Genomic DNA, 25,361 nt, shown 5'->3' with positions numbered 1-25,361 from the left:
TAGTTGCCAGGCCTAGCTAGCTCAAATCCAACCGCGGAAGCGGAAGCGGAAGCCGGAAGCAAGAGAGCAGCAGGATATCAATCATGGTCGTGTAGGTGGCTTCGTTCGCCGATCTCTGCCAGGCAAAGACAGGCAGTTTAACGAGTTCGATCCCTTTCAGGAGACGGGCCGGCGTCGCGCGGGATGGCAAACCCAAGAATTTCAGATCCACATATCCTACGGCCGATAATGAACCCGTTAGAAAGTTAGGCGATTTCAGTAGTAATTTAATCCAGAAAAAGATTAAGAATAATTTTATGGCCTCATATATGTGTACGTGTGAACTCAGCGACGTGAATATGTAGATGATACTAATAGCCATGATTTTAATCGTTGAAGACAAGGGATGAATCAGAACATACCCACCGGCACTAGAGCCAGTAACGCTAGTTGACATAGCACCTGTTGGTGTAGTCGTCCCGCTCGATGCAGTACAGAGAGGTTGCAGCTGCCGAACTACCACCGCCGTTACGAACACCGGGAAGAAGATGAAGTCGTAGGTCATGGATCGATCGAGCAGTCACGTGATCGCTCCCCAAAAGCCTGACGGCCGCCCTTCACCCGAGCAGATGAACTCGTAGACGACTTGGTTTCGGAGGCCTGCTCTCCCTATTCCCCTGCTCGCAGGAACCGCAACGGAGAAGCCTTGGATGGAACCGAAGTGTGGAATCTTATGCGCGTGAGAGACTTGTGTATAGTGAATGTTGAAGCGGGTCTTCCTTTTATCTCATAGCCAGGACGCGGAGTGGAGCCAGACGAGGAGTGGAGGAGTCACCATGGGAGGGCGACGCCGGGAGCCAAGGAGTCCGATGCTACGAGAGAACTCCCGTAACCTTCTTCATCAATTTCCACTTTTGGTGCAGAAACTCCCATCATTACCTCATAACTTTCCTAATTAGGGGCAAAAACTCCCGTCACTACGAGGAGTAACTCCCGTAACTTAGAAACTCCCAAGTAACTCTTACCCATAATGAGTTCGAGTGGCAAAAAAACAATTCATGCATGCACCACGTCCGCAGCAGGCTCGGACTCGGTCATGCCACGCCATGCCACGCCTTTTTTCAACTTTCTCATTGTAGCCAGACACAGTTCGCACATTCAGTCAATATCCCGTATGAGACTAATAATATTGCGCATAATATTTAATACGGGCCTTAAAATTTAATTGATTTAATTAGATAATATATGGGCCCGACCCACATTAAATCCAACAATCCTCACAAAATTCTAAGGCACATGTTAAATTATCTCAAATCCACATTTCTTTGATATACCAGAGTTCCAACAGAGACAATTAAGTTGAACATCCATCTAAACAAGGGTTACACTCATTCACAACTGAATAATGGACTATGCCTTGAATTGACAGTTTTGTGCAAAGTGAGTTTCACCAAAGTTCTTTTCTGGTACTAGGCTGGTACAAGCATCCCCTCTGGTTGAAGCATATAAGTCACACTTCGAGGCCTTTCTTAAGTATCTAGAGACTTCCCACATCTCATAGACTATGGGCAGTCGAACTTATATAGGTGTGCTACTTCTAGGATGTTCTGTAGGAAAACATCACTGCTTAAATAAGTCACTCGGGTCACATTAAGGTATAAACTAACCTACCTGTACAACATAGTAGAAACGTTCATCTCAAACGATTTGGACCTTAATATAAGGGGTTTCTCCATCGGTCAACCACTAGCTTATTTCGCCATCCTACTTCACAGGATCTCCGATCACATAGGACAAGTTACCACTATGGAATGACTTTATGTGGGTCTCAAGCCCATCTCCCTCGATGCACCATCTATCACATTGCGTGACAGTCCCTTTGTAAACTAATCTGCCAGATTCGTAGATGTATGGACATAGTCCAACGCTATTACTCCAGAGTTTCTCAGTTTTTTGACATATTTTAACCGCCTATTCACATGCCTTGTAGACTTCAAGTTATCCCTAGAACTGTTCACTTTGATTATCACTGTTTGATTATCATATTTCATGAAAATAGCTAGTATAGGTTTTTCAAGCACCTGGTAAATCCATAAGGAGTTCACGAAGCCACTCGGCCTCAACAGTAGCGGTATCTAATGCTGTGAGTTCTGCTTCCATTGTTGATCTCGTTAAGACAATCTGCTTGCAAGACTTCTGTGAAACAGCGCCACCTCCAAGTGAGAACACATATCCACTTGTGGCGTAAATCTCATCAGCATCAGATATCCAATTTACATCACAATAACCCTTTAGTACCCTCGGATACCCGGTATAGTGAATGTCAAAGCTCATAGTCCCTTTTAGATAGCGTAATACCCTCTCAAGAGCATGCCAATGATCACCTCCTGAATTTGAATCAAACCGGATGAGTTTGCTCACAGCAAATAAGATGTCAGGCCTCGTTGCACTAGCTAAATACATAAGCAAGCCTATAATTTAAGAATATCTTAATTGATCATGTGCTATTCTGTGATTTTTTTCGTAATAGCACACTTGGGTCATAAGGAGTTGGAGCAGGTATGCAGTCACTATATCCAAAGCGACTCAACACCTTTTCCACATAGTGGGATTGCACAAGAGTCACCCCACTATTTCCTTCCCTGAGTAGCTTTATGTTAGGAATAACATCAGCTTCTCCCAAATCTTTCATCTTAAAGTTACTTGACAAGAAGTCTTTCACTTACTTGATCACATTAATATTATTTCCAAAAATTAGTATATCACACTACTACACAAACGTTTATGGAGGCGGGCGTTTTTGATTTTCCGCGGCGGGCAAAGCCGTCCGCCGCGGCCTAGAGGCCACGGTAAATCGTGGCTTAACCGCGGCGGGCGGCTTTGCCCGCCGCGGTTAACCGATTTACCACGGCGGGCGATGTAACGTGCCCGCTGCGGTAAACATACTTTTACCACGGCGGTCACGTTGAACCGCCCGCCGCGGTAAATTATTTTACCGCGGCGGACAAAGTACAGAGACCGCCGCGGTTATGTTCGTTAGCCGTGGCGGGCATTATCATTTGCCCGCCTCGGTAAATTTTTTCCTGAATTAAAAAAAATACAGCAGCCATATAATTAAATTCAAATTCAAATTCAAATTCAAATCACATCCAGATTTCACAAATTAAACTTAAAAAGTATGCAGGCATTACACATGAGATAATATACATATATATACATTCACTTAGTCGTTCTTGTCATTGTTAATTCATTACATTTACATATTAAAGTCGTTATACATGCCCTAAGGAGTAATCTTGCGGACGCATCATCGTGGGCCATTTCCTCAGCCTCTCGTACTCCGGTAAAATCGCTAGCTGGCTGTTTTCATTGAAGAACGTGCTCCCTTCAAGCACGCATTTGTCTAAGACAAACTTACATATGTCCGCCTTTGTCTGCTTGAAGGAGTGTTGGGTGCTCTGCACGTCTCTCCACCAGTTCAATCCATTCTTGAGCACCCTCCAACTGCTGCTATACTGCTTGCACTCCCTCAGGTACTCACAGACGTAGAAGCCACAGGTTTGTGATCCTACCGGTTGTTTGGCACACTGCATGATCGATACACAAGCATTAGAATACAGGCATTAGAACGCTTATGAACAGAACGCACAATTAAACCTTTCAAATACTTACTGGAAAGTTGCGTCTGATTTTGATGCGGTTCTTATGCTTAGCCTTAAAATTCTCTGTTCTTCGATCATAGCATTCAGGATCCTTCACGTACTCCTTATAAGCGCTATATGAAATGTACTAGTATTAGGCAGGGCATTAGAACGCATATGAGAAGACAGTTCAGTCACTTACACTCTGAGGCAATCTTCAAAGGCCTTGTACCCTTTTAAGTTTGGCATTCTCAACGAATCAAATACGCAGGCCCTGCCATCCTGAGGGTAGATGATAAATGCAACCCAGTGACCCTCGAGGCCTTGGCTGCGCCATTGAAACAAAATACAGGTTACAATGAGAAATAATAATACTAGCTAGCTACCCACTTATCTCTACAGGCATGTCTTCGACTTACCCAAAGTGGTAGGCAGCTACGATACACCCATTTCTCCTGATCTTCTTCATTGCTCCTAGTATGTACCTTGAAATGTTCAACTTCTCATTGTCCATCAGTTTCTTCCTGTGCGCCTCTCTCTGTCGCTTGGTCAAGTCTTTCATGGTTGGATGATTGTCATCTAGGTGGTAACCAATGATGACTCTTTGAGCAATATGCATTGGAGATAGATAGATAACATCAAGTTTTAGTTCCTTGGATATATAGGCCATCAACCTGCAAGGACAAGCCATCGTGGCATATATAAGTAGTCTTGACCGATTCAAAGGCAGGTGATATGTGAAACTCGCAATTCATCACTTACATAGAGAACAAGGTGACTTGGGCGATGTCAAGGTCTTGTTCCCGTAGTAGTCTGTACATGTCGTGGAAGTCCACGGGGAGTTCTACATTGTTGCCGGGCAAGTGGAAGTACTCCGCCACAACCTTGACTAGAAAACCATGTAGGCCAGCTTTTGCCGCTTCCATGTACCAGAGATGAAACCTCCTTGTCTCCCACCTTTCCTCGTCGACGAGCTGGGCCTTGGTTATCATGAACTTCCCATGCTCGTAATGGCCGGGGCAGTCATCCGATTCAGGAAATAGATGGAAAGGTGATCTTGGCCTGGGATAGAAATGTTAGTACCATATTATGGCAAAGAAAAGTTATTAGCAAATTATGCTCGCCGCTACCATACCTTTCGAACTCAAGTGAGTATGTGAGATGCCCTTGGTCGCCTTTAGTCTTCGCCGGCGGTGGAGGACAGTGGCTTGTGCTCGCAATGGCAGCAGGCGGTGTCTTTGCCCCCGGTTCCTCCGTGCCTCCCGGTCCTTTGCTTGTGCCCTTAGACGGACTATCGGGAGGTGCGGGTGGACTTGTTGTTGGAGTAGGAGAACGAGGGTGAGGGCTTGTGCCTCGGGGTGACTTCCTTCCCTTGTCATCCCCGCCATTGCCTTCGTCATCGCCGTCGCCGTGATCCGGATCATCGGGGGGACAAGATCCGGCAACGGATGGTTGTGATGCTGGTGTCGCCATCGGCGTAGAAGTCGGCGTCGAGAGAATGATCTCTATGTCGTCCTTGTTCCACAGGACTTCGGAACCAATGGCAGCTCCAAGGATCGTTACCCCTTGTGCAGTTGGATATTCCATTTCAAATTCTTCATATTGGGTCGCATACCATGTAAGTATCACGGCAGCATAGTTGGCAGGGATCTGGTCTTGGTTGAAATCTTTGATATCTTCTTTGGGGTGCATGTAACCCTCACCCACGGTCAACTTTTTCGCCCTGCCGAACGGGATGCTGAGGTTGACGCGCATGGGTTGCCGGATGTCGTCGACGGGGTGCCTTGGGCGATCCTCGATCATCGGCAGTGGCTGCCCTTGTGTCTGCCCTTGTGGAACTTGTGGCACGGCCACGCCTGCCTGGCGAAGCATCTGTGACCTCATCGACACCATATCTGGGTCATTGCTCGTGAAGGCTTCTTTTATGGACCGACTGATCATTTCGGCCACGCCTTGATCATAGCCCTTCTGAAAGATGCCCTCCTTGTACCTCTGCCTTGACCGGTATGTGGCAGCGTCGGATTGCCATGACTCCACTGAGTTCCAGCTCATCTTCGACGACATGCCACGGACGTGGCCACGGTGCTCAGGGGTTCCCAGCGCTAGGGTCAGCAAGTCCTGGCCCCTGCGAACCTCGAAGCTGTCCTTGGATTTAGCGGCCTGGATGAGAGCCCTCTCCACCTCCTCGAACTTCGGCTCATTGAACTTGCTCGCGCCCTCCTTGAGCTTCTTCGGCTTGCGGGCATAAATGAAGTCCTTAGCCCTCAAGTCTAGACCGTCGTACGGATCGGGAAGCCCGGCGGCAGCTCTAGCCCTTTCTTCCTCCCGCCACTGGGGCCTCTTACCAGCAAACCCAGTCATGCCCAAGTGGTGGGGGTGCAGGTTCTTCTTCGCGAGTGCGCTGAACTTGGCGCTCTTTGCCTTTGCTTCTTCTGTTGTTCTTTGTTTGCAGAACTCTTCCCAGTGATGTTCCTTCACCATAGTGTATTTGACACAGGGTGACTTGCCTAGCTTCAGGTAGTACCTGGTCAGCATGGACTTGAAGTTTCTAAAGGCTCTTCCTGCCATGTGCATGACCCACTCCCTGCACTTGTCTAGATCGGCGTCCTCGGGATAATGGAAGCTCCTCGTCACCTCACCCCAGATATGTGTCTTGTAGTCGATCGGGACATTGTTCCACTCCGCCCAAGTGATCTCCACCTTGTCCTTGACTATACATGCCACCTGGTTGCTGAACTTGGCAAGGACCGTGGGTGGCGACAACGGGTTTCCCTCTGGTCCCACCTCATGGATCACATGGACTTCGCCGTGGATTTCCCTCCGGTGCCTCCCGTGTTCCCCCCTTCTCAGCTTTGTCCTCTGACCACTAGACTTGCCTAAAGTGGTTGGAGATGGAGCGGGGGGTTCTTTGTCACTGACTTCTTCCTCCTCGAAATTCAATTCTCGAGGCACCACCGGCATCTGTTCAGGGTTTGGAGACCGCGCACTTTCAACTTCGTTGTCCCTCGGTTGGTAGGTCGGATCATCATCGTCCTCTGTACGACGTTTCTTTGTTGGCCTAGGGGTCACGGACACTTGGCTCTCGAGGCTAGTTGATGATGATGCACTAGGGGTAGGGTCGCGCCATTCGCTTATCGGTTCCTCCGCCATTGGAAAGCTACAATGAATACATATTTCAGTTGTATAGACACAGTTATAGAGTAGTAAAGTAGAGTAGTACTAGAGTAGTAAAGTAGTAGTAGTTGGCTCAGATTTGCCCCATTGTCATCACATCGCTTTTAAACTGGTTGCTTGTATCTGGTATACAAGCCATCCTAGTTTAGCGGGGGCACTCGATCATCATCGCCGCTGCCTCAGCATAAAAGGGTTCACATCATTGCATATGCCACTGCCTCAGCAATAAGTTTAAAAGTTCATCATTGCATATGCCAAAAAAGGAAGCAGCCCCATTAAATAAAAACCTTTCACAAATCAAAAACAGGAGCAGCAGTAGTAGAATAGTAGTATAGGAGGGAGTAGAGGAGTAGAGGAGGGAGTAGTAGTAGGCAGTAGTAGTATACTAGTAGTAGTATACTACTAGAAAGTAGTAGGCAGTAGTAGTAGTATACTAGTAGTAGTACAGGAGGAAGTAAATGTGGGGCACAAGGAAGAGATGGACCATGTGGACGAGCTCTACACCGTGCCAGACCACCTCAAGGTTTGCTTGTGGCTCAACCGAGTTCCTCAACCTGAGAATTGCACGTTGTTCTGTGGACTGCAATGATGGTACCGTTGTATTGTTCCTTGCAGGTGAAGAAGAAGAACTCAGAGGAGAGCTCGACACAATGGACCACTGGCATTGCTGAAGTTCAGCTGCCCATTGAGTGCGTTACCCAACATTTTTTTTCTCTATTGCACTATTTGTTTTTGTTTGACAAAAGTCTGGTCCACACTTAACATTGTCTTTGATAATTTGGCTGGAAATCCTTACATATTGGAGCTAACAATTTCTTGAGAATATTGTGTGAAGAAGGAAACTAGCTAATGGTCTAGTTTATGATTAAGTGGACATACATTGATTGGTACACACAGAACTTGATCTCAGTATGTATTCACTCACCATTAATTTATTGTGACTAAACTATACAACAATGATATGTTCAAATTAGGACTCCATTACAAAGATATGTCATGCATCACCACAGTTCTATGAGCATCATGGACCCAACAATGTAACCTAGGCAGAGCTTCTCTGTTTTTTCTAATATTTTTATCTGTGTTGTAGTTTAAATTTTATTCTAGTAATAGACTTTCTTTTCAAAGGTAGATGCACAATTACATGCAATTCCATGTTATCATTTTTTTTATTTCCACAGGTACAAATTAAGAAATATCGAAGAAACTGAGGCAGCTAAAAAGGTGCTGCAAGAGAAAAGGCTTGCGAGTAAACCAAAATCAGATTCAAACATTCCTTCAAGTTACAGTGCTGATTATTTCCACCGTGGTAAAGAATATGATGAGAAACTGCGAAGAGGTTTGTTACATGCCCCTTTTCAAGATTATTTTGATGAGAAACTGGAGGGAACCCTACTGATAAATCATATGATTTGATGTGGGAAATAAAAAATAAAAATGTAAGGCCAGAAATAAAAAAAGGAGACAAGACGTATACAACTGGACCAGATATAGCAATTGACATAGGTACTCTACAGTTTCTTCTGATATTGATATGTATTAGGATAATCTTGTTAGGTAGAACTGCCTTTAGAGTTTTCAGGGCTTGACAGTTGGCTAGCTGCTTTTCTTTCTATCTAGGTTGCAAATAGAAACACTAATGCATTTTCAATTACACAACAAATGTGTGGGAAGCAATATCGTATTTGTATAGTACTTGCATAACATAGTGTCATAGTTTGTGTAAACCAAACTTGATTTACCAATTAAAATTTTCACGACTGCTTTCCTACAAGCTACAACTGCTTAAGACTGCACATGACAATAAAGCAAACACAAACTGCCCCTATATTGCGGTGGACGCGCGACGCCCCAGTATGAACGGAGGGAAAGGGGAAATGGGTAAGCAAACGCAGCGGCGACGGGGGTAGAGGGTAACTCACCGGCGTGTTGGTGCCGGCCGCCTGGAGAGCAGGTGCTAGGGTTCCGGTGACGGGGCGCCGGAGGAGCACGGGGGCGGGGCGCGGGCAAGGGAGAGGAGGACGGGGGCGCGGACCGGGCACGGGGAGGAGAACGGGGGCGGGGGTCGGTGCGCGGAGGAGCTCAATCGGCGGTGGAGCCCGGCGGCGGCGGCGTGAGATTTTGGCAGCCCTTCGGGGTAAAACTGAACCGCACGAAAGACCGCCGAGATGTTGAGGGTGGGGACGGCTTATATAGGTTGCGATTAACCGCGGCGGGCAACGTTACTGACCGCCGCGGGAAATGTTTACCGCGGCGGTCTGTTAAGTTGCCCGCCGCGGTTAATCTATTAACCGCGGCGGGCGCTGTTATATGCCCGCCGCGGTAAAGATCATCAGTTCAGAATTCATTACCTATTTTAAGTCTCATGAAGATGAAACTAGTCTATACTAACATAATTCATTAGCTAATTCATTAGTTGTATTCATTAGTCTATACTTTTGAGGTCCCTTGGCTTTTTATTACTTGACTTTTGTAGCACACTTAAGAATTTTATCCTCTTTTATAGAGTATGCATATAGAGTATCTGGGATATTGTTACATATAGAGTCTCTAGGATACATTATTATATATATGTCTCTGGGATACGTATAGAGTCCACTACATTATTACATATATATATATATATATGTCTCTGGGATACATAAATCATTTTGGTGCAGGTGCTTTCACCGTCCTCTTCTCACCATCGGGGCGGGCCCACGGCATCATCCTGGACTTGTTGAATCGGTCCTCGACGGCCTTGATCTTCTTTGGGTGATCGGTAAAAAGCTCGAGCTCTGCGTAGTTGTTGTATTGTTCGGGACTCTGCACCCCATCAGCTCCCACAATCCGCTGCTTTCCGGACACAACCACATGCCTTTTTGGGTCCTCTGCATATATATAGTAGGCCACTTGTGCGACATTGGTTGCTAGTACCCACGGGTCATCTTTGTAGCCGATACTTTTGAGGTCCACGGTGGTTAGCCCATAACTGTCCACTGCAACCGCATTCGGTTTGACCCACTGGCAATGGAAGACGGTTATGCGTAGGTTCTGGCCATAGTCAAGTTCCCATATTTCTTCAACTTGCCCATAGTATTGCCTCCTCTGGCCCGTGTACTCTTCTTCGCCCTCGTATCGAACACCGCAGTTCTGTGCCGAGCTCTTCTTGTCCTTGTCTTTCGTGTGGAACCTGTAGCCCTGGACGTCATACCCTTGCCACGTGGTGATTTGGCTGGATGGGCCTAACACAAGCCTCTTAACGGTCTCCGTATCTTCATCAGGGCATCCTTCAAGGGGTATGTGTTGCTCTTTGAGCCAGTCTACGAAATTGCTCTTGTGATGGTTCTGGACCCATGCCTCCGTGCGTTGTCCATCATTAGCGGCGCGGATCTCTTCCAGGTTCTTTTCAATATATTTCTCCATGCTCACTAACTGATGAAGGATGCTGTAATGAGCTTCTTGCACCATTCGGTTTGGCACATCGGTGCGCACTTTTCGGCCTGTGCACCCCATTCCTGAGGTTTTGCCTTCGTGGTGATGGACAGGCAACCCAATCACCCTCCCATCTCTTATGTACCTCATACACCAGTTCACGGCCTCCTCCGTTGTGTATGCCTCGATCATAGAGCCCTCCGGGTAAGCGCGGTTATGGACGTATCTGTTGAGGGTGGACATGAACCGCTCGTACGTCCACATCTGGTGTAGGTACACGGGGCCTAGTTGATGGATCTGATCGACCATATGCATCATTAGGTGTGGCATAATATCAAAGTAAGATGGTGGAAAGCACATCTCGAGCTGGCAAAGGGTCTCCGCGATGAACTCCTTCAGGGCAGGCAGCTCAGCCTTATCAATGACCTTCTGAGTGATGCGATTAAAGAAGTATGACATCCGTGTGATGACCATCTTCACGTACTCTGGACGGATAGCCCTAATCGCAATTGGTAGGAACACCGTCAGCATGACGTGGCAGTCGTGTGAGTTGTAGCCGGTCATTATGAGGTCTTTCATGGAGACTAGGCTCTTGATGTTGGAAGAGAAACCAGTCGGCACCTTGATACCCCTAAGCAACTTAAGAAAAGCCGTCCTCTCGTCTTGCGTTAGGTTGCAGGCCGCACCCGGGATATCGACTTTACCATTCTGAGGCGGTCCCGGGTGAAGGTCCGGCCTGATGCCCAGATTGACAAGATCCGTCCGTGACTTAATACCATCCTTTGTCTTGCCCTTGATGTCCAGCAGGACACCGATCGTGCTTTCGAAGACATTTTTCTCCAGGTGCATGCAGTCGATGGCATGGGGTGTATTCAGTGTTTTCCAATACGACAGGTACTTGAAGAAAATTGACATCTTCTTGAAAGGAACGGCGGCGGGGACTTCCTCCGTCTGGTCCCGCTTTCGCTTCCTTGTCTGCTTGGGCCCCTCTTTAGGCGGCTTCTTCTTCTTTCCAAACTCCACCTGATCCATGTCCTTGACCATCTCATACACCTTTGTTCCCTAACTAGTCTGCGTCATTTGATCACGCTGCGGCTCGTCTTGATTGTCAAAGTATTTGTTCATAATACTTCTTCTATACCTATGATTTTTGGTGAGGAACCGTCTGTGCCTCGTGTACACCATCTTATTGGATCCCTTAAGGTAAGTGTAGCAGGTCTCGTCGATACAAATTACGCAGCCGGTCTTCCCTTTGATCTGCCCTGATAGTGAGAAGAGACCGGGGTAATCGGTGATGGTGACAAAGATGATTGCTTTTAGTGTGAACTTCTCCTTGCGGGATGCATCCACCATCTGGACCCCAACATCAAATAGTATCTTCATTTCCTCCATGAACGGCTCTAGGAACACATCTATATCGTTGCCGGGCTGCTTCGGTCCGGAGATAAGCATGGTCAGCATAAGGTACCTACGCTTCTGACATAGATGGGGAGGTAGGTTGTACATGGTGAGCACGACGGGCCAAGTGCTGTGCGAGCTGCTAAGCTCACCGAACGGGTTCATCCCGTCGGTACTTAGCGCGAACCTAACATGCCTGGGCTCCTTGCCAAACTCCGGGTAGGCCTCGTCGAAATCCTTCCACTGCTTGCCATCGGATGGGTGCCGTAGCTTGCCATCGTCGTTCAGGCGGTCAGCAGATGCATGCCAGGACATGAGCTTGGCATCGTCCGGGTTCCCGAATATTGCACGCAGGCGATCGGTCACGGGCAGGTACCACACCGACAGTGCTGGACTTTTCCTGTGCGTGTAACCCTCTTCTTCATCGTCCTGCTGAGCCGAGATCTGTTTGGCCACACTGCTCTTCTTTGCCCCCTTCTTGTTCTTCTTCCGACCACCCCGCAAGTCTCCCTCGTCTTCTGCATCCACGCGACAACCAGCATTTTTCTTGTACCGACTAAAGCCACAGTGCGGACAACTCGTCAAATTCTCATACTCATTGCCCCAATACAGGATGCAGTGGTTAGGGCATGCATCAAACTTTCTAAGCTTCATCGCCACTGGCCGGATCAGCTTCTTGGCCCGATAAGTATTGGCGGGCACCTTGTTAGCCGTTGGGTACGTGGTGGCAAGGTAGCTTAACAACTCATTGAAGCTAGTGTCAGACCAACCATGACGAGCCTTCAACATCAACATATGGAGGTTAAAACGGAGCGCCGTGCAGTCCTTTGGACAATCGCCGCCGTCCTTATAGAGAGGATCAACTGCCGCCTGTTTCAACTCTCTGAAATTCTCCAACCACTTTGGGCAACCCAACACAACGTCGTCTTCATCGAAGTGTTTGACTAGATCTTCAACAAGCTGCACATCCTCGGGTTGGCTCACAGTATCCTGACCATCAACACCGTCGCCGGCTTCGTCGGCCATGTCTTGCATTACATCATCCATCGTGATGTAATCACGACAACTGTTGTCACTGTCGGCTGGCGCAGCTGCTGCGGAAGGATCTGTATTCACCGGTGGTGCTGTCGTCATCGGCGTCGAAGAGGTAACTCCAGATGCAGCGCCACTCGCACCAACTCTTTCGCCGTGAAATGTCCAGACTGTGTAGCCCTCGATGAAACCATACATGATCAAATGAGTTTGCACCTCGCTGTCTCGGTGGGCTTTCAGGTTCTTGCAACGAGAACATGGACATATGGTTGTCATCCGCTTCAGTCTCTCACGGTGAGCTTTACCAGCCGCAATAAACTTCCTTAATTCAAAGAGGTACCGCGGATCATTCACTCTATCGATCCGGTACATCCATTCCGATCTATCCATCGTATCTGCGAACATTATCCATCACAATCAACATTAAATAAAGAAGAATTAGGAGAAATTGATGATTTTTACGTCCAAAATCATGAAAAAGAGAGGAAATGACGATGTGAAAGATGAAGCATGCATCTATGATGAATCTAAAGTTAAAGAAATACATAACATCATTTTTTCCATTAAAATTGATCTAGATCTAGATCTAGATCTAAAGAGAACTCTAGGTGATGGAAATAAAGAGAGAGGATGGAAGGAGAGAGGGAGAGCCTTTATGAACCTCTTATGATGTCCTCCTCCCTCAAATCCAAGCCCTTCAACTCAAATCGAAAGTTTCCTCAAATTTTAGGGCAAAGCCTCCCCCCATGAGTTTTGAGAGAGGAAGACCCGTGGAGAAGAAGGAGGGTCCGAGGGCTGTATATGTACAGGCTTTACCGCGGCGGGCAACATAAAACGCCCGCCTCGGTAAATCAAGTCTTTACCGCGGCGGGCAGTTTAAAGCGCCCGCTATGGTAAACCGTATTAACCGCGGCGGGCTATTCATACCGCCCGCCGCGGTAAATAACGATTTTCTGCGGCGGGCAAGTAAGGTGGCCCGCCGCGGTAAACCAATTTCCCGCAGCGGGCGCCCCGGTGGCCGGCCTCGCTGGCCGGCCACCGGTTAACCGTGGCGGGCAAAAAAGGTGCCCGCCACGGAGCGTGTTTTGGCCACGCTGCGCAAATTCATTCCTGTAGTAGTGTCATCCACATATAAGCACAAGATCACACCATCTCCCCCACCATACCGACAATAAACACATTTATCTGCTTCGTTCACAACAAAGTCGGCTGATGTCAAAGTTATGTCGAACTTTCTCGTGCCACTGCTTAGGTGCTTGCTTTAGGCCATACAAAGATTTCAATAATTTACACACTTTTCCCTATTAACCATTTGCTACAAATCCATCCGGCTAATCTATATAGATCTCTTCCTCAAGCTCTCCATTCAAGAAAGTTGTCTTAACGTCCATCTAATGAACGAGAAGACCATGTGAGACAGCCAAGAAAAGTAACACTCGCATAGTCGTGAGACGGGCAATTGGTTCCAGTGGCAAAAAACCAATTCATGCATGCACCACGTCTGCATCAGGCTCTGGCTCGGTCATGACACGCCATGCCACGCCTTTTCTCAACTTTCTCATTGTATCCAGACACAGTCCGCACATCCAGTCAATATCCCGTATGGGACTAATAATATTGCGCATAATATTTAATACAGGCCTTAGAATTTATTTGATTTAATTAGATAATACATGGGCATGGCCCACATTAAATCCAACAGAACCACTTGCCCGAGTGCGGGAGCCCTGGATGGCTGGATTTCAGCAAGGGGTAAATTTGCTACGAGACATCATTCAATGTTGGTATTCTCTGATATAATGGAGTACTGCACTATTCAATGTTATTCCTGCAAGAGGGCACTCTTTAAGTATTATGGTAATCTCTTAGATGTTGTGAATTTTAAATATTATACTGTAGTTCTCACAAGTGGAGGAAAGAGAGAAGTTAAAAGCTACTACTATGTTTGTGCCTATATTCTACTTTTTTTTGGGAATCTTGCCTATATTATACTTAATCCTTAATAATTGACTACAAAATTCATGAATTTTGCATTTGAAGTTGGGTGAAGGTTAAACATATACTAAAATTTTGGAATGACATCAGATTTTGTATTTTATAATTGGTCGTTCAAAATTTAGAATTTTGGAATGACCTTTGCTTTAAAATTTAGAATTGATTGTTTGAATATTCTAAAAATAAATTTCAAAATCTAAGAACTTAAAAATAATTTTTGGTGTTCTAAATAATTTTAAATAAAAAAATATCAACGACCTCAAAGTTGTATATCTCGTTGAGATTTATGATTTTGGTATAAAGTTTGTATCCATCCAATTTTATATGCAAAAAGTTGTGATTTTTTAAGAGACCTATTAAGGGTGGAGTAGAATATCTAGGGGCATAATGGTCACTTTCAATTATTTCTCTCTCCCGGCCACTCTTAGAAACTATTATTGTAATAGCTACAATTTCTAAGAGCGACTTGCCACAATTGAACAATGTCATCTACCAAAGACAATATTGATGAGTAGTGTCCATTAGCAAATACCAATATCCAAGGATGTTCTACGGTAAATTTGCCCTTCCAACAAACATGTAGCGCTTCTCCCTCTGCTCAAAAACATTTATAACGACAACTTAGTTTCATTAATTTTCCATGAAATATGCCACAGTGGTATATTAGTTTTAATTTGAAGATGTATATATTTTCTAACTTTAATACCCTGACTATCGGCACCATTTGGGATCGACCCTGATCTGAGTCCATTTTATGTGGACTTTGATAACGTGGCAATATTTTTTTCCTCTAAGTTGCCCTTTTTTTTTTGCCAACAAGGCCATGAAGAGGAAAAGGGTTATAGCAGAATATTACACAAACAAGCCACTAGGTTATGTTTTGTCAGTGGAAATCGAATTTTGTTCTTGAGCTAAAGAGGTAGCCAAGTAGCCACGTCGTTTTGTCACTCGGCCCATAAGAGCTAGCTAGCTATGCAAACGGTCAGCCAGGGCCGACGATAACAATGATTCTCCGTACATGCCAAGAACGCAATAGATCTACACATATATAATGCAAAAAGTCTGCAGCCAACATCAAATCTCACGCTCATATATATATAGAAACCGCAAGTAGCGACCACGCGAATAATGTAAGGATCTAGCAGCAGGGTCGGTGAGTCGACGACGACGTACCTATCACCACATAGCTAGGTCGCATGCATGCCACTGTTCATGTGGCCAATGTGCATGCACAGAAAGCTTCCTTTTTTTAATCTATTTTTACGTCACCAGGCCGGCCTGGTATAGAATATCATATCACTGGCTTTTCGAATGTCGGTCTCCGCTCCTTTCTTTATTACCACAAGAAATTGTACTATTCTTTTACAACAAATCATATATAGTACTACTACTATCTAGTCTAGTCTAGCTCAGCTCCCCTGATAATTAATTAATAAATTGAGTATATATCAGCTCAACCAAAGAGAACTCGAGTTCGATCTTGAGAACTACTCCTAGCTAGCTAGCAGGCCCGCAGAACTGGTATTTGAAAACCGAAAAATGAATTGTAATGATGAACTTGAACACCACTCTTTCTTGGCAGAAAAAAAAATCTGTTTACGTGAGAATATGAGTGGCTTGTCCGAATTTTTTTCCTAGCCTTAGGTGGTCTCAGACTTGTTATGTTTAATCAAATATATGAAAAAATATAGTACTAAAAATAATTATGATACATACTAAGTACTATTATATCGACAGTGGAATATATTTTTATAATAAGCATATTTAGAAAAATAATTAATACTATTTGTTAAAAAAACTTTGACCGATGTGCATTTTTAAGAAAGTATTTATATTTTTATGCACACAAACAAAATACTACTAAATCTCCTGGAGCATGGGCTCGCTCGGCAAGTGCATGTAGAGCGGCGTTCGTTACCGCGAGCGCATCCAGATGTACAGTAGCGCGCTGCCCGGCCCTCCCTGTCGATTGTTCCGGCGGGGGGGAAAAGAGAGCGGAAAAGGGTCGTTTGTTCCGGCGGGCGAGCTGGCCCTGGCCTGCGGTGCAGGTGTAGCTGGCCGGTCGAGCGCCGGCCGGACGCATCCAATCCAATCAGGCAATCTCCCCGTCAATCAAATCGCGCATCATCAACCAGGCCACGCGACGCGACGCTTGACATGACAGAGTGAATGAAACCTGGTACTCCTACAGGATGGATCGCAGCGCAAGCGCTACTACAGTAGCCATTATATCGAATCTTACGATACGTGCATGGAGTATTAAATATAGACGAAAAAAACTAATTGCACAGTTTGGTTGGAAATTACGAGACGAACGTTTTGAGCCTAATTAGTCTATGATTGAACACTAATTACCAAATAAAAACGAAAGTGCTACAGTTGCCAAATTGCCAAATTTCGCGACCTAAACACAGCCCGGTGCCCCGTGCCCGTGCCTCCCCTGGCGCGTGCCTGGATGGATCATGCAGCCATGCAGGGAAAAAAGAAAAGAAAAATAGTAACTCCACCAGTCCCAGGAACGTGCATGTACGGTCTGGCCTGGCCTGGCCAGGTGGTGGTGAATTTTATTCAGGCGCGGATCGTAGAATGCCTCCGTGTCTGCCGCCTGGCCTGGACACTGGACACTAGACAGGATCAGCCAGCACAGCAGGGCAGCAAAGCGTTTTGCAGCACGCGGAGCGAAAGCAAATTCTCTAGCGAGTAGGAGGAGTACTCCTGGTTTGTTTAACTGGGATTCGAGGGACGGGAGGGCGCGTGTACGTGTGTCCTCGCATCGCAATCGCACCGCACACCGGTTGGCTGCCTCGGCTGTGTTGTCGTGTGCGCGGCAGTGCGTACGTCACCGTGTGTGTGTGGAACCAGAACCAGGAACCGGACCGATAAAAAGGGTGCGTCTCTTTTGGCAAAGCAGGTTCAAAGCGTAGCGTCGCAGCAGGCAGACGCAAAAGCAATTTATACCTACATGCTCATCAAAGCCCGGCGACCGGAGGAAGCGATGGGGAGAGGGAGCCAAAAGTTGGTCGCGCGAGAATTGGATTTGGATTGATTGGATCATACACACACTGTGGATGGATCGTGTCACACAGAGCCAGAGCCTCCCTTCCCAAGTTCCCAGTCCCCAATGCAATTGCAAGCTACGGCCAACAAAACGAAACGCGGAGGAGCGCTAGCTTCAGCCATGTTGCAGCGCGCGGCTGCAATGCTTGCATGCGCTCGACTCCATCGACGCCGTGCGCTCGGGGGCCTTGGGTTGGCCGGCGGCTGCTGCTACTGCGGGAGCCTGCGTCTGCGTGCAGGCACAGCAGGGAATCAGCGGAACGCGCACACCGCCCGCCATGATCGATCTCGGCTCATCCGCGTTGCGGCACCGCCGCCGCGCTCCGCCGTCAAGAAGGGCACATCCATGTCCATGCATGCCTGCGAGCCTGTCTAATAATTCTGCAGCTACAGTGAATTGTAAGCAGTTGTTTAGGGGGTGTTTGGTTCGAGTTACTAAACTTTAGTAGCTACTAAATGGTTTAGTCACTTTTAGTAACTTCAGAGTTACTAGAGAGAACTAAAGCCCTTTTAGTAGCTTTTAGTCATAGCATTCGATTAAAAAGTTACTAAAGTGACTAAAAGCTACTAAATTTAGTAGCTACTGGACGAACCAAACATGCCCTTACTTCTACAGCTACAGCGAGCGTCACGTGTCCGGGGTGACGCCTACGGTACGGAGTATTTCGAAAGGTGTGGTGCATGCATTCATCCTGCAATTTCCTGCTTTCCTAAGCTACTCTTCCGGTCAAAGATCAGGTTTCTTCCAGTCAAAATTTACTGCAACCACTTAACCAGCGGAGTTACGAACAAAATGCACACATGCACTATATGATTTCGTAACAACTAATTCGTTTTGTTTTAAATTACGATTTCGCAACAAGTACTTAGTTTTAAATTGTAAGTTGTGCTGATTATCTAGACACGTAGCAAAAAAGTCAAAGCAACTTATAATCTGAAACAGTGGAGAGTACATCAATGTGTCGACAATGGTACTATAAAAATTACAATTTGTGGTGTTTCAAAGTTCGCTTGTTAGGGCTCGTTTATATCCCTACAACTAATAGTTAGCTAAAAATTAGTTGAGATTTGTTTTGGTCCTCAGCTAATAAGTCTTACCTACCACCCAGGATCTAGCTAGCCATTAGCCATTAGCTGGTTTCTTCTTGCTAACACAACTAATGGCTTGCTCAGTGAATCCAAACATGGCTTTACTCTAGTAAAAAATGTAAGTAGATTAGATATATATACGTACGTCTATCCTGAGTCAAACCCTTTTAACCTTAATTTGAGTATGTCAAATCTTATACGAGTTATTGGCAACATGAGAATGCCATTTCTAGATTCATTTTTAAATATATTTTTAAATATATTTTCACAATTTATTACTCTCTCTATGTAAGAGTAGTACTCTCTCCATGCCCCCCCCCCCCCCCCAAATACAATTCTGAGTATGAAGCAAGTCAAATTATCTTAACTCCGACTAAATTTATAGAAAATAATATCAACATTTATGTTTTCAAATAGGCTTACTATGAAAATATATTCCATGCCTAATTTAATGATACTCCCTCCATTTTTATTTGTCATATTAGTTTTTTCCTAGGCCAAACATCTCTAACTTTGATCATCATATTTTTTTTAAAAAACATGTAGTTTCACAAACATGAGAACTATATATTATGAAATTATTTCTCATAATAAATCTAAAAACATGAATATTATGTGGTTAAGTTGTATTTTTAAAAATTGGTGGTCAAAGATAGAAACATTTGACTTAGGACAAACCTAATACAACATGTAAAAATAGTGGGAGTACTTTTTTGGTATGATAAGTGTGTACTTTTTATACAGGTTTGATCAAACTTAAAATTAGGGGTGCGTTCTTGTAGATATTTTGAGCCAAATTAAAGTGTCACTTTGCAGACCGTTTTTGATGCCGTAATGGGCATATATTGTTTTCAATTGGGAGAAGTATAGCATTGTAGGAGAAAAGAAAGTATCTAGTTAGAAGCATCAAGTCGGAATATATGTACAAAATGAAAAGGAAATTGTCATATCAGGTGAGGCAATATTCTGCAGCTAATTAAGCGAAACTTGTATGATTGAGAGGTGGTTTTGAGTTGTATATTGAGTTTGGAATTCAAAGCTGCTGAAAGCAAGGGTTCAGGTCATTTTCTTATTCTTTTTTTTTTTTTTTGCGATGATTCTTTTCTTTTATAAAGAATCCGTGTATTCGTTTGTTATTAACACTTACAGCTTTATTCGTCTAAAAGTGTAGATTTTAAAGGGAAAAATTACTAACGTGTAAAATTAGGGAAACACGGAAAAGGAACGATGAATACAAGCTCCTGTAAATTTTGCCTTCATGGTTGCACCTTGTCAATGTCTCATAGTGATAGAAGAAAAAAACAATTTTGATCATGAAATCTTTACTGTTCAAATAGTTGCCTGTTGCGCTGAATTTTGAACTCCTACACATGCATGTTTCCAAAATGAAATACGAGTATGAAATTCAGGCCGCACTGGCGGTTTAAGGGGCTGTTTGGTTAGGCCACGGCTAGCCACGCCCACCTGTTCAATTGTGACGAGTTGTGGTGGCAGAATCATATTCAGCGCCACACTCTGTTGAGAAAAACAAGTGTGCTGGTGTGTATGAACCAAACACTAGCCTAATAAATGGTTACGGGCCATAGCTGTGGCGAGGCGGAGTGTGTGCGTGAATCAAACACTCGCTAATAATTATATATGTTTTCACGCGGGCATCTGGCCGTTGTTCGTAACGGGAAGAATCGGACCCATGCATGCATAACAAACAAAGGGCATTTGCAAGCAAGCATACAAAGATCATAAATCATCCATCCAAGTGCCGAAATGAGCCACCCTGTGAATGTGATGCATCCCCACCCAAAGCCACGCATCCCCCAGCTGAGCTCCTCCAAATTTGGCTTCCCAAACACCCCTCTCGCACCTCGCTGTCCACCCTGTCCAGCAACCTCCAGCAGCCCCCAGCCGCTCTCGCTCATCAGCTAGCGAGAGGGACAGCGAGTGGCAGCGGCAGTCACAAGTCACAAGAGAGAAGAGACGAGAGGGACACACACGCACTCTCCCTTTCTCTCTCTCCTCGACCGCTAAATCCCAAATCCTCGTCTTATCATCCTGTCTTGCTGCCTCCCTTGTGCCTCCTGCGCTCGGAGCTCCCACACACTCCCGAGGGGAAAAAGAAAGCGAGAAAGCTTCGAGCTTGGCCTCCACTCCTCTCCTCCTGGGTTAGTGTCCATCCATCCCTGGCCACCACTTCGTCTGCTATCCATCCCCATGCCGCGGTCACGGCCGCCGCCGCCTTCTTCTCCACTCTTTTGACTGTGTTCCTTTTTGTGTTTCTTGTCGTCCTAGTTATGGGCTCCGGCGAGGTGGATGGATGCGCATTGTCGGACGCGGAGCAGCAGTAACGGCGGCCAAGCAAGCGGGGGATCTGGATCCGAGGCACCACCACCGGGCTCCTCACGACGGCGACGGAGGCGGCGGCGGAGAAGGAGGAGGAGGGGCGCAGCAAGAAGCAGATGAGCAGCAGCGGCACCACCACCACCGGCTGCTGCAGCTCCACCAGCAAGTGCAGCAGGACCAAGACCCGCCGCCGGTCCCCCTGTTCCAGCTCCAGCACCTGCAGGCCGCGGCGGCCGTGAGGCAGCGGGGCGACTTGTCCGCCGAGTATGCCCTTCTCGCGCCCATGGGCGACGCCGGCCAGTCCCACTCCCACCACCACCACCACAGCTTCCAGCCGCACCTCCTGTCCTTCGGGGGAGTCGGCCAGCACCACGTGCACCAGTTCACGGCGCAGGAGCAGGCGGCGCCCGCGGCGTCCCACTCCTCGCGGCCGCGAGGAGGAGGCGCGGGCGGCGAGGTCGTGGCTGCGACGTCCGCGTCGCACTCGCGCGTGAGGGGCGGCGCCGGTGGCGGCGGGGAGATCGTGGCGGTGCAGGGAGGGCACATTGTGCGCTCCACGGGACGCAAGGACCGCCACAGCAAGGTGTGCACGGCGCGCGGGCCGCGGGACCGACGCGTCCGCCTGTCGGCGCACACCGCCATCCAGTTCTACGACGTGCAGGACCGCCTGGGCTACGACCGCCCCAGCAAGGCCGTGGACTGGCTCATCAAGAACGCCAAGGACGCCATCGACAAGCTCGAGACGCTGCCCACATGGCAGCCCACGGCCACCGCAGCCAATGCCACCGAGCCGCCGTCCTCCTCCACGCACCCCGACTCCGCCGAGAACTCCGACGACCAGGCGCAGGCCATCACCGTCGCGCACACGGCCTTCGACTTCCCGGGTGCTGGTGGAGCCAGCGGCGGCGGCAGCGGCAGCGGCGCGGGCTTCCTTCCGGCGTCGCTCGACTCGGACTCCATCGCGGACACGATCAAGTCTTTCTTTCCCATGGCTGGCACGGGAGGCAGGCGAGGCGTCTTCGTCCACGGCGGCGGCGCAGTCGTCCGCCATGGGCTTCCAAAGCTACACGCCTGACCTCCTGTCGCGCACCGGCAGCCACAGCCAGGAGCTCCGGCTGTCCCTGCAGTCCCTCCCGGACCCCATGTTCCACCACCAGCACCAGGACCGGTCGCAACAAGGCCACGGCGGCAATGGCTCCGCGCAGCAGGCGATCTTCCCCGGAGCCGCCTGCTACTCGTTCGGCGGCGGCGGCGGCGGCGGCGCCATGTGGACCGAGCAGGCGCAGAGCCAGCGCATGGTGCCGTGGAACGTGCCCGACCCAGGCGGCGGGAGCACTGGCGGCTACCTGTTCAACGTGTCGCAGCAGGCGGCGCACATGCAGGCGGCGCTTGGCGGCCAGAGCCAGTTCTTCTTCCAGAGGGGACCCCTTCAGTCCAGTAACCAGCCCTCCGAACGAGGATGGCCGGAGACCGTCGAAGCCGACAACCCGATGCAGCAGCAGCATGGTGGCGGGCTCAGCCCCACCGTGTCGGCCATCGGGTTCGCGCCCGGCATCGGCTTCTCCGGGATCCGCATCCCCACCAGGATACAGGGCGACGAGGAGCACAACGGCGGCAGCGGCAATGGCGACAAGCCGCCGCCGTCTGTGTCCTCGGCTTCTCACCACTGACAGCAGCACTGGAGCACAGATTACTCCAGCCACCACCAAACACCATGAGCATTGAGCAATACACCATGTATCAGGATCAGTAACATCATCGTTAGCTCCTCAACATGCACCCTTGTGAGAATTCTCTTGTAATTCTTCCTTCTAGCACTGTATTCCCACTACAGCACTGCTGTTTCTTGGATAGAAATTTCTGATGCAATTTTCTATCCCCATTTCAGGTAGTTATAATTTGCTGCTTCTTCCTATGGTCCGGAATGGATGATTGCAACAAGGAGGAGCAAGATTGGGAGCTAGGCCCTCTTTTGGCTGGTTGGTCGGTCGGTCGGTCGGTTTTCTAGATCCCTTGCTGCTTGTGTCAATGGTTTTTGCTTCAAGAACTCACTAGTCTTTCGTTCTTTAATTTGTTTCCTGTGATTGGCATTTGAAACAGATTGTGCCTCCCTGTATGCCCTAAGATCTCCTCCTAATTTTATTTAACATTTTAAAATTAGTAGTATACACCTAGGATGGTGCCAGTCTCCTACCTGCTGCAGCCTGTCACAAGTATCTTATCTTATCTTATCTTGGCTTTGTTCTTGCCGAACCATTGTTTGGAAGTGAGAAATTAAAGACCTCAAAGGCATCACAAGAGTAGGATTTGTGCACACTTTAAGCCTCTTTTTTATTAAGAAAAAAAAGATACCACAAAGCTTGCAGGAGTAGGTTCATTGCATGGCCTCACGCTAAGCAGTGTACCAGCATGTGATTGGTTTGTTCTCTTGCCCTGCCGCCGCTGCTGTAGCAGGACTGCAGGAGGACGCAGCGACAGCAGCAGCAGCAGCAGCTTTCCTGTGCTATCCATGATCTTTCCTGTGCCATCCATGATCTCCATCCATCTATCACTGGGCACGGCAAGAATGACACAGGGAAAAGGTTTTGTGTCTCTTTGCGTGTCATTAGTACAGGATCTGGGGCCTCTGCTGCGTGTCATTAGCGCAGTACATGCGGCCACCGGCGGCACAGTACATTGCCCCCCGGCATTTTAACCATTTTACCTCAGGCCCGCTAGCCTGCCTGCCTGCCTGCAATGGGCAGTGCCTGTCTGGCTGATGCAGCGCAACTCTTTGTGACAGATGCCAGGAGGCAGGAGGAGGGAGTCGAGATGCAGTGGGGGGCCATCCCGGCGGCAACCCGCCAGCCATGGCCATGCATGATTCCACCTCCTCAGCCAGGCCTCTCTGATTGGCTTCCACATGGAGTCGTGGATGGAGTACTACCTTTGTCTGCCCTGCCCTGTCGCTGTTTTAACTTTTACTAGGGCGCTAGCTGGTAGTTTTGCTGTAGGGGATGATGGGTGATGATGAGAGGCACGTCATCTAGTTCTTGGAGGAGCCCGGGGCCGGGCCCTTCATTCATCTCCTCTAGGAGTCGGCCGCCATAGATGAGGGGCTTTGCATGCTTGCATTGCGGCATGGAATGTGCTACCGACGCTTTATACACCCCATGCCATTCACAACACTGATGAGTGCGCAAGTGGTTATCACAAAGAACATATCAGTACTTTACAGGCTTTAGCCTGGCCCGGCAGCTACATTGTGAGTTTGTCAAGATATTTTGTTCCACCATAGAGAATAGAGAGAGAATATGTAGCATATATAAAGACTCGTTTTATTTTACTTATATATGGGGCTATGCCATGCAAGTTAATAAGGTTATATGTATCAATATGTGAATCAATCCCATGTTTCTCACTGTGTTTGAACCAATATATGTGAGTGCCGCAATCGAATTTCTAAAAATACTGATCTATATATTAGCAATAGTGTGATTAACTACATGATATTATGCAAGTGTTATGCTATCATTTTGATTCCTAAAGACAGTCCATAAGTGCGATGTGTTGTTACAATTTCATTACCGTTGAGATAAGTGATACAGATAATATTTTACATACCAATTAGCTAGCAATGGCGGAAGTCTAACCAGCTCGCCATGTTTCAATCTCGCCAAAAAAAAGGACACAAACAATTTAGGTAATTAGACATGATGAGTGCTTGGAAAAATAGAACACACGCCATCTATGTTTTTTTTCATGCACTCAATACTTGATCATCAATGTTGGTTCACATGCTATCTTAGATCGTGTATAAAATGTGGCATTTTGTAGTAGTAGTATTTGGGAGTATACATTTCCATCAAACAACACAAAATTACATATGTATATGGTTAGCATAACAAAGATTGTTCACTTTTGTCTTGTGCCATAGTACAATTAGCATGTTAAATATGTAAATCTACAAAATTATATGTACATATCAAATAAAATAAAGTGGGATAAGATAGTCAGTCAAATACAACACCGTATCCTCGTACTCCCTCTGTCCTAGTATATAAGGCGTAACTACCTCCGGTTCAAAGACTAAGGAACGCATTTAATTCTCTCTCATAACACTAGTATTACTGCATCGATGTATACGCCTCTAGAGAGAGCACGCCTTATATTATAGGACATGAATAAAAAGTAGTTACGTCTTATATATTAGGACGGACGGAGTACCCAGTAACATAGTTTCATCTTTACTTCACGTGATAAGGC

At 47.2% G+C, this 25,361-nt stretch overlaps 1 protein-coding gene, 1 long non-coding RNA gene and 1 pseudogene across 2 annotated transcripts; all 3 read left to right on the top strand.

Annotated features, from left to right (window-relative positions):
* The first annotated feature begins 3,278 nt into the window (after nucleotides 1-3,278).
* Nucleotides 3,279-9,824, top strand: LOC136457468 (uncharacterized). Its single transcript, XR_010759733.1, has 3 exons — nucleotides 3,279-3,322; nucleotides 3,424-3,512; nucleotides 9,455-9,824. It is a non-coding gene; the product is annotated as an uncharacterized lncRNA (long non-coding RNA).
* LOC136461550 (protein COP1 SUPPRESSOR 2-like) lies at nucleotides 7,269-8,383 on the top strand. The gene is made up of 4 exons (XM_066460820.1): nucleotides 7,269-7,317; nucleotides 7,410-7,483; nucleotides 7,976-8,133; nucleotides 8,352-8,383. Exons 1-4 carry the CDS (start codon nucleotides 7,273-7,275, stop codon nucleotides 8,381-8,383), a joined length of 309 nt encoding a protein of 102 aa, XP_066316917.1. The 5' UTR covers nucleotides 7,269-7,272.
* A 10,948-nt stretch (nucleotides 9,825-20,772) lies between the features above and the next one.
* On the top strand, nucleotides 20,773-23,365 carry LOC136457467 (transcription factor PCF5-like; annotated as a pseudogene).
* Nucleotides 23,366-25,361: the final 1,996 nt, after the last annotated feature.

The sequence above is a fragment of the Miscanthus floridulus genome, chromosome 6, assembly GCF_019320115.1.
Source record: "Miscanthus floridulus cultivar M001 chromosome 6, ASM1932011v1, whole genome shotgun sequence".
In the NCBI taxonomy this organism is placed as follows: domain Eukaryota; kingdom Viridiplantae; phylum Streptophyta; class Magnoliopsida; order Poales; family Poaceae; genus Miscanthus; species Miscanthus floridulus.
The sequence above is the reverse complement of the archived record's forward strand: the minus strand, read 5'-3'. Positions and strand labels throughout refer to the sequence as shown.